Source organism: Octopus bimaculoides, chromosome 4 (genome assembly GCF_001194135.2).
Source record: "Octopus bimaculoides isolate UCB-OBI-ISO-001 chromosome 4, ASM119413v2, whole genome shotgun sequence".
Lineage (NCBI taxonomy): Eukaryota > Metazoa > Mollusca > Cephalopoda > Octopoda > Octopodidae > Octopus > Octopus bimaculoides.
The window spans coordinates 40,140,352-40,153,394 of NC_068984.1; the positions used below are offsets into that span (position 1 = coordinate 40,140,352).

The window sequence follows — 13,043 nt, forward strand, 5'->3', positions numbered from 1 at the left end:
CCTCTCTCTCTCTCTCTCATACACATTTTAAATAATTTGGGTAACTCATTTTAAATACTGATTGAAACCTAATATTAATTACTGAAATATGCTTAAGTTTTGACAATTTATGTGATAGATGTATTGAATTTTCCTTGGAGATGTTAATAGTTTTTGTGTTTGAATTAATGGATAATATATTAGTTACAACTTTCACCAAATATTTCACGTTTAATTGGAAACAGTTTTGGCAAAATAGTAAATATGTGGCTGTTTCATACAGAAATAGTGACATATTTGCTATTTTCCCAAAACATTTCAGTTAATAATCAAATATATGGTAGAAATCATATCTAATGTTTTGAAATAGTCTTGGGAAAATAGCAGATACCTGAGACAGAATTCATTTATTAATTACATATAGTAAATCTAAATATCTCATGGTTGTTGTTTTAGGTGTAATTAACATTTCAATTATTAATTTGCAGGAGTTAATACCACTCATTTTGTGCACAACTGTGTTACATCCAGATGTAAAGGAACGGGACAAGCTTCTTAATATTCTTTTTAATCTAATCAAAAAACCCAATGATGATCAAAGGTAATGTATATTGTACCATCTTATAAGTGACTGTGGAATGTAAAATCCTTTTTGATAATTAGATATTATATCTATATTTATTTATGCATAAACATGTATAATTGAGATGTAATTTTAAAAATAGTCCATTTGGCACTTTTAGAAAATAAAATTAGTGCTAGACTAATTAGCTATTCCTTTTGTGATAATTAATTTCAGTGGGCTAGTTTGAGGTTGTGAGATTTTTTTTTGTTTTTGCTCTGGGACATGATAAAACAGTACACTAGTAATGGGAAATGACCTTTCAGCCTTTGACCAATAGTTTCCTTATCCATTCAGCTATCATGACTCTCCTACATGTCAATGATGTAAGTATAGATGAACATTAAATAGATTAGAGGATAAATATAGTTACATCATCTTGGCGGGTGCAGAGGGGTTGGCATGGGATCACCAGTCGGAAGGCATTGGTGAACCTAGTTGGTTTTACACGTGATGATGTCACTGAAACCTCTAACCTGGAAAGACCCCAGCCCCATAAAGCAGGAACTGAGCTGAGCTGATACATATAGTTAGAACCATAGATAAAGATCAAAATTGTCTTCTCAAAAAGACAACCATACCACCCTGTGTACTAGAATTTCTTCAAAGTATTTTGAATTCCTTTACAAAACTAGCTTGATGTGGTTTTGATTCCATGATTATTAATGGTTCAAGATGAAAATTTATATAGTTGATCAGAATTCTCTCTTAGATTTTCTTTTCTTTAATCTGATTTTTCCTCTTTCTCTACTGATGTTATATCATACGGAAAATTCATGATTGTATTCCTTATCAAAACAAAAACAAATTACTAGTGTAGCTGGAGGTTGTTGGTGGTGATCTCTCCTTTTTCATCCTCCTTTTTGTTATTTGGCAAGCTGACAGAATCATTCATGTGTCAGATAAAATATTTAAAAGCAATTTTTCTGGCTTTTTATGCTCTGAGTTCAAATTCCATTAAGGTTGACTTTGCCTTTCATCCTTTTGAGGTCAATAAAAATATTACATTGACTCCAGTCAAACACCAAGGTGGATGTAATTAACTTACCCTACCCCACTGAAATTGTTGGCATTGTGTCAAAATTTGAAGCCATTATTATTGTTTAGTAATGATGGGATTATGTGGTAGAGCATATATACTTGCTGCTTTATGGTATCCAAAGTTCAATTAATCACTGATCTCAGTTAAAATTTTGTTAAAATCAATTTTACATTTCATTTTGGCTAAAACAGATATAAATGAAACTCTTACAGTTGTTGATTCAGGCGAGTATCTTCTCTCCTTACAAAAGAGATTTTTGGCATATAATGGCTCCTGTGCAGGTGACATGTAAAATACACCATTTCGAGCGTGGCTGTTGCCAGTACCTCCTGACTGGCTTTTGTGCCGGTGGCACGTAAAAGCACCCACTACACTCTTGGAGTGGTTGGCTTTAGGAAGGGCATCCAGCTGTAGAAACTCTGCCAAATCAGATTGGAGCCTGGTGTAGCCATCTGGTTCACCAGTCCTCAGTCAAATCGCCCAACCCATGCTAGCATGGAAAGCGGACGTTAAACAATGATGATGATGATGATGATGATGATGATAAAAATATCTTTATTATTATTGTAAATTAAAAAGTAGTATCAATTCACCACTCTGCTAAAGGGGAGAAGAAGAGCTTAAAAGTTTCTTTAATTTGCATTTTGTCTGTTGTCAACATAAAAATTCAGTAATTTTTATTTCTTTAAATTTTAAGGCAAATGATATTAAGAGGATGTGTGGCTTTTGCAAAACATGTTGGTCCTGCACGTCTGGAAAATGAACTCCTACCACAATGTTGGGAACAGGTAAATAATGTAATAATCTTTAATGTGAGAATAGGACAATTATTTCGTTGTTATTACTGAGAGTATAAGACAAGGGAACAATGGCCCATAGTTCATAGCTTAAACAGTTTCCACTAAGTATAAACTACTACCACTTCATGGGATAAAAGACTTGTTCTACTTCATTGCAGAGGAATAAACATAATTCCAAAATAGTGAGAAAGATTGTTCTCAATTTAATAGCTACATATCTCTCTCCTGAAATTTTTTCCTCTCTTTAAAAATGGACATGACATGTTTTAAATCATAAATCTTAGGTCACACTCAACACAACAGTGTATGCTCTAACACCATTTTCCCTACTAAAACAGGGTTAATCTTGCAGGATAGATGACAGGATTCTCTGATATGCCCTATCCTCTACATCTTTCCTCATTAACACCCTTGCTCAGATTTCCTCCTTCTCCGTCTTTCTCTACGTCTTTCTTGGTTTTCCTTTCCATCTTCTTCCCTCCACATTTATTTTCATCATTCCTCTCATCCAGTCACTTTCATGCTTCCTTAGTACATAACATTTTCTCCCCATTTCTCCTCACAACATCCTTCACTATTTCTATTTCCATTATACTCTGCCATTCGGTTCCTGAAACTTCTTCCATGTCCATATCAGTCTGGCCATGTAGTTGTCAAATCTGATTCACCTTCTCCAGTCAACATGTCTCCATGTTTACAAACTAGTTTCTTACCAACGTAGGGAGAGTAAAGTGGGAGAGACAATAGTTGCTCAGGAAGGCGGGTGGATCATCTCCCTACCTTCTGATCTATTGATCTTTCCTCTTTCCTGAGTAACTTCTGTTTTTCCTGCCTTACCCCCTCTCCATATTGGTATTTCCCATTAACTGCACCACCACCTTTCTTCATCACTCGCTACATTCACCTTTGCCTTCCCATCTCCGACCATCTGTCACTCTCCTCTTTTACTCTTATGAAACTACCTCCCTCTTCCTTCCCTTCATCAATCCACTGATCATACCCCCTCTCATGCTCACCTTTTTGTACCTGGAGTGTTTGCTTTGACACCCATTCACTACCATCTTCTCCTCAACTACTCTATCTTACCCTTAGTATCCGTGTATCTCCAACACCTGACACAAAACCAATTTTCTCTCTCAAATACATCCCCTCTTACTGCATTTCTTTTTCCTTTTTCTGCTCTTTTTCTGTCTTGCAAGTCACCTGGTGATCTCATGAGAAAAGCACCCAGTATACACTGTAAAGTGGTTGGTGTTAGGAAGGGCATCCAGCCATAGAACTATACCACAGCTGACATTGGAACTTGATGCAGTCCTGTGACTCACTGGATCCTATCAAACCATCCAATCCATTCCAGCATGGGAAATGGGCATTAAATGATGATGATGATGATGACCTCTATCTTCATGCCATTTTCAAGACCCAGTTCAACATTCTTTCCATCTGCATTTCTGCTAGATTAGTTCTTTTACACCATTACATTTTTAATCTTTTTACACCATTACATATTTAATGAACCCATACAGCATATATTGTGCATTTAACAGAGTTGGTTCCAGCATGCTACCTGCACACAATACATGGCTACTTCTCTGTTCTTTCTGCATCATTACAGGCTTTACAATTTCCCATCATCTTCATCTTATGATAGCATGTCTACAATAAAACAGATTGCCATTGGAAAAAGCTACAATTTCATTATTTTGCAATTCATTTTCTTTATATTATAATATATTTCCTTATATTTTATTCCTTGTATTATGTACATGAAGGCTCATTGTTATATTAGTTAGACAGGATGAGGATGATTATAGAGATAATTGGTGTTGTGTATCCCCAATTGGTCCTGAACAAGCAGACCTATGATCAAAGGTTTTCTGGTGTGACTATCCCATCTTTTTGTATATCTAGGACTACATTATCCAGTACTTCCTTCCATTTTCAAGACAGTAGAATATGATTCGATGGATATTCAGCTCCTACTTTTAGCAAGTCAAGTGACCATATAGAGGTTTACTCATGATGGTGGTGGCGACTGAAGTGGCAGTGATGGCAATCATGATTATGCCAATCACTATGTTTTTGATGGTCATTTAACTTTGCTCATCATGAAAGGACAATTGAGAATATCCATTCTTCTTTGTAGGCTAGGATGAGATGAAGAAGCAGGGTTTATATAATTGCTGGAATGACAGAAAAATGTTACAAGATGCGTGCATATATAATTATTAACCATGAGTTTTGCATCATCTCTTCTTCTTCTTCTTTGTCTTCGTCTTGTAGTAGTAGTAGTTTAAAATGTACTTTCATTTGACAATTTTTTCCCCATGTTTTATGTCAATCCTTTTCAAGAAATGATTTCATCTAATGTCTTTTCTTTCAGATTAGTCATAAATACTCAGAACGAAGACTCCTTGTTGCTGAAGCATGTGGTGCGCTGGCTTCATATCTTCCGGTATATATTTAATTAATACGTATAGATGGTTGTGAGAGAGCATGTGTGTGGAGTGGCTTTGATTAATACTCTAGAGCAGTGAGTTTCTGAGGTCCATTATCTATGTTCAAAATTTAAAAAGACTATAATGAAAGATCAATAAGTTCTTACAATAACTAGCATATTTATCTTTAATATGTTCCAGCAGATTTTACGTTCTGAGAGGTTGACTTTGCCGAGGTTGACTTTGCCGAGGTTGACTTTGCCGAGGTTGACTTTGCTGAGGTTGACTTTGCTCTTCATCCTTTTGGGGGTTGATAAAATAAATACCAATTGGGTCCCACCCATGCCAGCATGGAAGGTGGATGTTAAATGATAATGATGAGCAGTGGGGTCAATATAATCTACTACCCACCTCCACCAAAATTGCTGACTGTGTGCCAAAATTTGAAACCAATATGTTCTGGCAGATTCAAACATGAATATGTGAATTGCTGTTGTGTTTGTCACAGGAGAACAACTTCTCCTTCACAAAAAATGTGTGTTCATAACACCCTCAACCGACTTAGTGTAAAGGACTCTGGCATAACTAGTGTTTCAACATTGTTGTGTCTCATCAGCCAAAGGCACCTTAGATGAATGAATCTGACAAGAGTTTGAATGTCTTGTTTGTAATTTCAGCAGATAAACTTTTACTGATGTACACTGATACCTGCCAACTGGTGATATATCACCCTATGCATGGTGAACAGCAAGAATCTTTGACAGAATATGGCAGCAAATAGCAATCCTCAAATCTGCTGGAATGTATTAAGAATAAGTTTACAAGTCATCATTTTGATTCCTTGTATTCACCATGCATATGATGATTTAATAATTACTTAGTTACACATTTACACATACATTTACACATACCTCTGAACTGAGAGATGAATCTGAGAAAACTAGTGTTTTGTTTTTTAATATAACCAGTTTATTGAGTATACAGACCTTTTAAAATCTTGGGAGTCTGTGGGGAAAATCCATTTAAATAAAAGGGTCTTTGAAATGTAAAGGTTTAAAATCACTACTCTAGAAAAAGTAATAACATTACAATTTACCATATTGCTCTACTTATAAATCTTGAAAACTTAACTGTATGTAAGATAATTTTGTTTAATTCAGTTGGCTCTGGCGGGTTTCTTTTTAATTTATATTTCTTAATGTTTTTGGGAATAAGCATCACAACTTCATATTTTCCCCCTCCACCTGTAAACCTTGATGTATTATGGCAACGTAAAAAATCATTTTATTCATATAATTTACATATAGTCCAATTGTAAAAAATTATTATCTCTTTTTTTTCTGTCCATTGCAGAATGAAATTCGTAGTTCTCTTGTGTTGTCCATGTTGCAACAGATGTTGACTGAGGACAAGGATGAAGCTGTTCGAGAGGCTGTAGTGAAAAGTCTAGGAATTCTTTTTAGTTTTATCTGTGATACTGATAAATATGGTCAGGTATGCCAACCATTATTTTATTTGTTTCTATATTTTATAAGTTCTAACATCTTCATCATCATCAACATTGTCATCATCATCATCATCATCTAGTGTCTATTTTTCGATGCTTGCATGGATCAGATTGAGTTTTTCAAAGCAGATTTTCCATGACCGGATGCTCTTCTTGTCACCAACCCTCACCTGTTTCCAAGCAAGGTAATATTTCCCTATGGCCAGACATCTAGAAACAAACTTGTAAGAAGTGTTCTGTATTTTTTAAAAATTAATTATTACCAAGTAGAATAAGATATAATGATAAAACAAAAATGAAATAGCATTTTTTGTTTTGGGAAATTATATTTCCTCTGCAAAATAATTTTGAAATTAAAGTTCACAGACTAGCTCTATTCAACATGTCAGATGTGAGGCAAGCTACAAGTCAAATGAAAAATGAAATCAGTTACATGAAAGTCAAATATTTTGTTCATTCATTGGAATGGCTGTACTTGGAATAATTCTTAACATCACTAGCCATTTAACAAAATGCTTGAAAATATGTGTGATTTTTGAAAACATTAAAGTTTATTCTATTCATTGCTTTATTGTTACTGAGTAGAGAATTCAAGAAGGACACCAAATACTTAGCTGATTCATCTTTTAGATTTTGGAATATTAATGTAAGGAATTTATGTGAAAGCTTTCTATTTAGATGACTTGGAAGCTATTATCTTCTAAAATATTTTGCTAATCAAATTGGTTTTGGCATTTCAAAAAATTAATATAATATTCATTTAAATTACAAATCAGACTAATTTCTGTATGTGAACTCTTGTTTTCAGTTTATTAAACTTTAAAAAAAAAAATGCTTATTTAAATTTGACTTTTATATTTCAGGGTTTTGAACTGCTGAAAATTTCCCTAAATGATGATTCTGAGAAAGTGTGCTGTGCAGCTCGTCAAGTGTTTCTGCCATCTTTTGCTTTGTGGGCTGTACATCTCCACAAGCTGGAGTATGAATTGCTCCACTCTTTCCTGCGAGAACTGGAGGACCTAGTTAAGGCACTTCCTTCTTTCTGCTTTTCTGCTTTATGCTTAGCTCTACAGACTCAACTTCCACTTTCCTTAAAACACATAATTTACTTAGAAACTTTTGGGTTGACTTTTAATTAATTATTTTTTTAGTTTTATTTAATTAAAATTCTGAAGTTAGAACATTGTTTTCCGTTATTTCAATTTTCATTCATTTTCACTACTCAAATTTAATCAACTCTTGTAACTCATCTAATAATTAACAACTAAACATTTATTCAAATAAGTGGATGTTAAATGACGATAATGATATTAGAATAACATAAAATGCCACAACATGGCTCCAATCATTGTATTTCTAATTGTTCATATAATTTCTTAAGACAGCATTCATACTAAGGAGTCACTTCAAAATTACTTTCGAACCTTGGGAGATCCTGTCTGATGATTGTAGCTGGAATTTTTGTCAGACGTTAAAATATGCAGAAGCAACTTGATATCATTTCCATACAGCTGTGAGGTTTGAGATTTGCATGGACAACTTACAGTGTTATTAGTTATTTGGTAAATAAAATGGAAGTACATGGAGTATATTGTGAGGAGGAGTGTGGGGAGAAAATAGGAAATGATAAAATAACCATAAAGTAAGAACTATCTGGAAAAAGATGATGCAACACACTAACAAGAAGGAAACCTTTAGATATTGAACCAAGAAACAAACAAGTGGTACTGACTAGATACAGTGAGGAATGGAAAATTGCAGAGCATATGTTCTATGTGCTGTTAGGGGACAAATATATGAAGTAAATATGAGATAATGATAAGGGGTAACTAAGCAATAAAATGTTAAAAATAGAATTGCCTTCTAAAATGTGATAGTAAAAAATAGTAAATGAAATTCAACTGATTTTTTAAAAATATGGCTTTTAAACACAGGAAAAGCGATATAACTTGACAAATGTTAGGTTCTAAGAATAACAAAACAAAAAAAAACATTAAGTTCTGAGGATATTATTTTCCCAGAAATCTGTATTAATAAGAGATTATGTCTGGAGATTATTAGATGTATGTATGTGTTCATCCATTGGAAACTTATAGAAATGTTTGTATGCATCAAAAACCACTTCTGTTCATGCAAAAGGTTCTAAGAGAGAAATCGTTATCCCAGAATTCTAAAAATCATTGGGGGGGTGCCATTTTTGGTGTGTCTTGGATAATGACATTACTGGTAGTATCCATTTCCACTTCACTGATCCATGTGAAGATCTATGCTCAGCTCTCATGCTCATGAGATGCACAAGGTGTATAATGTCACTGTAGATAACCTGTGCCTCCCCATTGTAGTGTTGTCCTTTGATAAGATATGTTAGTCTATTTAAGTGTCTTAGACAATTTTTAACTGAATTAACTCTTTTTAAACATATTAACATTTTTATATTTCAAATTTTCATTTTGGATGTAGGTAAGTAATAGATCAACCCTAAATTTTCTATGTTAATATGTGTAACATTTTAAATTCATAGTATTTGGATCTAACAATAAGTACTATATCTAATTTAAATATCTTACTCACACAGTTTTAACCTGTGGTGGTGTGTTAAACCTATAATCATGCATTAATGCACATTATATATATATATATATATATATATATATGAGGGGTTTAGTTCACTGGTGATCTAAATGAATACGTGTGTTGAGTAAGTGCTATAATTGGTCATCCGTTAGGTTCCAAGTTCACGTCTGAGGCTGGAGCTAAGGATCTGTATTAGGCTTCCAAGTTAGCAGGTATATATTATATTAGAGGAAAAAGGACAACAAAAACCAAGGCAGGATAGGTATCTCAAGTTATTTAGAATGTTTAATTAGGGTAAGGTGAATTTGAAGTCTTACAGCTGTTTCTGTGATATCCCAAGTGATAGGCTAGCATGTCCATACACTGGGTGATCCGTCATCAGAGACAAGGTGAGTATGTATGAAAGTCCTAGACAGGGAAATTCACAGTCTATAATGAATAAAATAGTAGATAGAAGAATAAAGAGTAAAGCAGTAGATAGAAGAGGATAGACAGGAAAATAAAGTTCACAGTTCATCTTCCAGAGGGTATGGAGATTGGTCCATACTTCTATGAAGGTATAGCCTCTTAGGTATAATCCCGGGTAAATCCAGGCAGTATTTTGAATGTTGTGTTCATGTTGAAGGAATAGAATTAAGTGGTTAACTAGCATGAAAATGGTCCACATGGGTATATAGAGTGCAAAAGACAGTCATCATGAGAGACAGATATGGCTTGTGAGAGAGTGAATAGATGAGAGAAGGGAGAAAAGAAAGGAATGGGATAGGTGTGGGAAAGAATGAATGAGGGTGAGAGTAAAATAAAATTTTAAAAAATCAAAAAAAATAAAATGCCAGTATTATTCTTCGTAAAGGTTGGTTAGGGGTGAGAGATCAGGCATTAAGGTTTTAGTAAAGTGGAGGAGGAAGGCATTTATGTCTATTAATTAAATAGGTTTGGTGTGGTCAGAAAAATAATTTAGTTCATTGGTCAGTAGGGATAGCTAAAAATAGAACCTAGCTTAAGGGAGTATATATAGGATAAAATACAATTAACAGGATAAAGGATTGAAATTAAAGAATAAAAATTAAAAAAGGTTATAGATTAAAAGAATAAAAATTAGAAAAATGGAAAAAGATTATTGCAGCTAGCTAGCTTTTAAGATATCTAACTGACCCTTATGAAGAATAATGCTGGCATCTTATTTTTATTTTTGATTTTTTGATTTTTAAAAAAAAATATTTTATTAAAAAATTTTTTTAATTTTATTCTCGCCCTCATTCTGTCCCACACCTATCCCATTCCTTTCTTTTCTCTCTTTCCCCTCTCTTCTCTATTCACTCACAACCTATATCTGTCTATCATGACGTCTGTCTTTCTCACTCTATATACCCACATGGAGCATTTTCATGCTCACTAACCACTTAATTCTATCCCTTCAACATGAATGCAACATTCAAAATACTGCCTGGATTTACCTGGAATTATACCTAAGGGCCTATACCTTCATGGAAGTACGAACCAACCTCCATACCCTCTGAAAAAGATGAACTGTGAACTTATTCTCTTGTCTGTATTCTTCTATCTACTGCTTTACTCTTTATTCTTCTATCTACTATTTTATTCCTTGTAGACTGTGTATTTCCCTGTCTAGAACTTTCATACATACTCACCTTGTCTCTGATGATGGAATACCCAGTGTACGGACATGCTAGCCTAAAGCTTGGGATATTCCAGAAACAACTGTAAGACTTCAAATTCACCTTACCCTAACTAAATATTCTAAATGACTTGAGATAGCTGTTCTGCCTTGGTTTTTGTTGTTCTTTTTCCTCTAATATAAATATATGTATATATATATCTGTATACGTACACAACAGGTTTCTGCACAGTGTCAGTCTATCAAATTCTATTCACATGGTATTAATCAAACCAAAGTGATTGTAGAAGAGCCATGCTTGTTCCTATTTGTGAAGTTTATATAGAGAATGGATAGTATTTAAGTCCTTGTTAATAATTGTATTCATTTGAGTTTAATAAATGGAAATTTCAATTAGTGTAGCCAATTGTTAACACAGAACTGACTATATTGAAGTCTGGTTTAATCAACTAGTTTTACAACTCATTAACATATGGAGGACACTACTGTATTTTTCAAGTGAACAAACATGAAGAAGAAAGACAATCAAAGTGTAAGTTCAGCCTAATCTGGGCAAGGGTCAAATAGTTTTACTTTTGAAATTTGACCAATGAACCCAAACCAAATAAAAACAAAATTAAAAAAGTAAAAAACATGTACGAACAAAAAAGCTAGCTGTATCTGTTTTTTTTTTTCACTTTCACCTGTTAAAAGTTCTGTTATACATTTTACAAAAGAAATTTTAAAGTCCAGTGGACTTCATCACTGCTTTGCATTATTATTTATTATATTAATTTATTGTTAGCATCCATTTAATATTTCACAATATAGTGTTAACATTAATATTTTTCTTCATTTATTAGAATTTTTCTTTATTATTATTTTGGCCTATTCTTATTATGAAAGTAAAAAGAAATTTATAACACTTGACAAATTTTTTTCCAAAAGGAAAATGACTTGTTGTTAGTAAATTAGTTTTCATAATTTTCATTATTTTAAAGTTCATGATAAATGGAAGTTGAGTCTTTTCTAGTTTAGAGATAGATACGTAACCACTATTTTTAGTTTAAATTCTGAGCTTACATTTTGCAGGCTAAAGGTTTGCTGATAGAAGCTACATCATTGGAAAATCAGGTTTTTATATTTATTGTGGGATATTTTTAAATTCCTTTAATACAAGGTTTTTGTTCCTCTACATTTTTTCATGAGCCTGGTGGTGGGTATTTGCTTTAATCTTCTCACCGTTTATTTTTCTCCATTTTGTGTCAGCTCATAATTTTTGCATATTTTCTCAGTATTTATGTTTTGCTATAATTGTTTTTCATTAAAAAAATTTTTTTTTTTTATTCAGTTATAGCACATAGCTACAAAATTATGCTATTAAAGAAGTAATTTAATTTTTAAAAAATCAGGTTAGATCAAATTGATAAAGATTGGAACATGGAATTTTGAAATTTCTCAGTTCTTATAGATATTTACCAAAGTTATTTTGTTCACATAACTTTAAGCTCCAACATGTAGATATTGATTAATCAAGGAATCCCAATACACACACGCACACACACACTTTATTTGTTGGTTAACAAGGCGACCAATGGTTTCATGTGAAGGGATGTTCACAATTGTTCAAGTATACCAGATGGAAGTGTTGGTACTCGTAACACTACCATGTGGCATGCTTGAACAATTTTGAAGATCTCTTCACATGAAACCATTGGTTACCTTGTTAACCCACAAATAAAGAATATCTATCCACTAATGCAGCATTGAGCACCCATTCTCACTGTTTGATATTAGCGGACGCATGTGTGTGTGTGTGTGTGTGTGTGTGTGTGTGTAATTATTTATTTTATTTTACTTATTTCAGTCATTAGATGGTGGCCATGCTGTCCTCTTCATCGATTTAACTGCTACTTTTTTTTAAGCTTGAATTGGAAACAGGTAAAGGTTGGTGACAGGAAGGATATCCAGCTATAGAAAACCTATCTCAATAAGCTCTGTCCAACTCAAGCCAAGTAACATATATGAACACTGACAACCCATGCAACTTATGCCAGCATGGAAATTGGATGTATGATGATGATATTTATATGTAAATGCTGGTGTCACATGACTGACACCTGTGCTGGTGACACGTAAAATGTACCCTTTGAACATTGGGCCTCTCAGTGGCAATGATAAGTGACTGAGACCATTTGGCAATACGTCATGCTTGAGAAGACCCAACAAGCCAAGTGAAATCATAGTTATGGCTGATGCTGGTGTCACATAAAAAAAACACCCATTACACTCTTCGAGTGGTTGGCATTAAGAAGGGCATCCAACCATAGAAACCATGCCAAATCAGATTGGAACCTGGTGCAGCCCTCCAGCTTACCAGTTTCAGTCAAACCATCTAACCCATGTCAGCATAGATAGCTGATGCTAAATAATGATGATGGTATGTTGTCATTGCCAGCAGCT

At 33.7% G+C, this 13,043-nt stretch overlaps 1 protein-coding gene across 3 annotated transcripts in view; it reads left to right on the forward strand.

Annotated features, from left to right (window-relative positions):
• Window positions 1-13,043, forward strand: part of LOC106880460 (RAB11-binding protein RELCH homolog) — a 239,119-nt gene that overhangs the window by 58,652 nt on the left and 167,424 nt on the right. The window contains exons 10-15 of one of the 3 annotated variants that reach the window (XM_052967015.1): window positions 468-580; window positions 2,341-2,431; window positions 4,827-4,898; window positions 6,235-6,375; window positions 7,252-7,416; window positions 11,673-11,714. In XM_052967015.1, coding sequence (XP_052822975.1) covers window positions 468-580; window positions 2,341-2,431; window positions 4,827-4,898; window positions 6,235-6,375; window positions 7,252-7,416; window positions 11,673-11,714 — 624 coding nt within the window. The remainder of the gene's footprint in view (window positions 1-467; window positions 581-2,340; window positions 2,432-4,826; window positions 4,899-6,234; window positions 6,376-7,251; window positions 7,417-11,672; window positions 11,715-13,043) is intronic. The other 2 variants (XM_052967016.1, XM_052967018.1) reach the window with 2 other exon arrangements.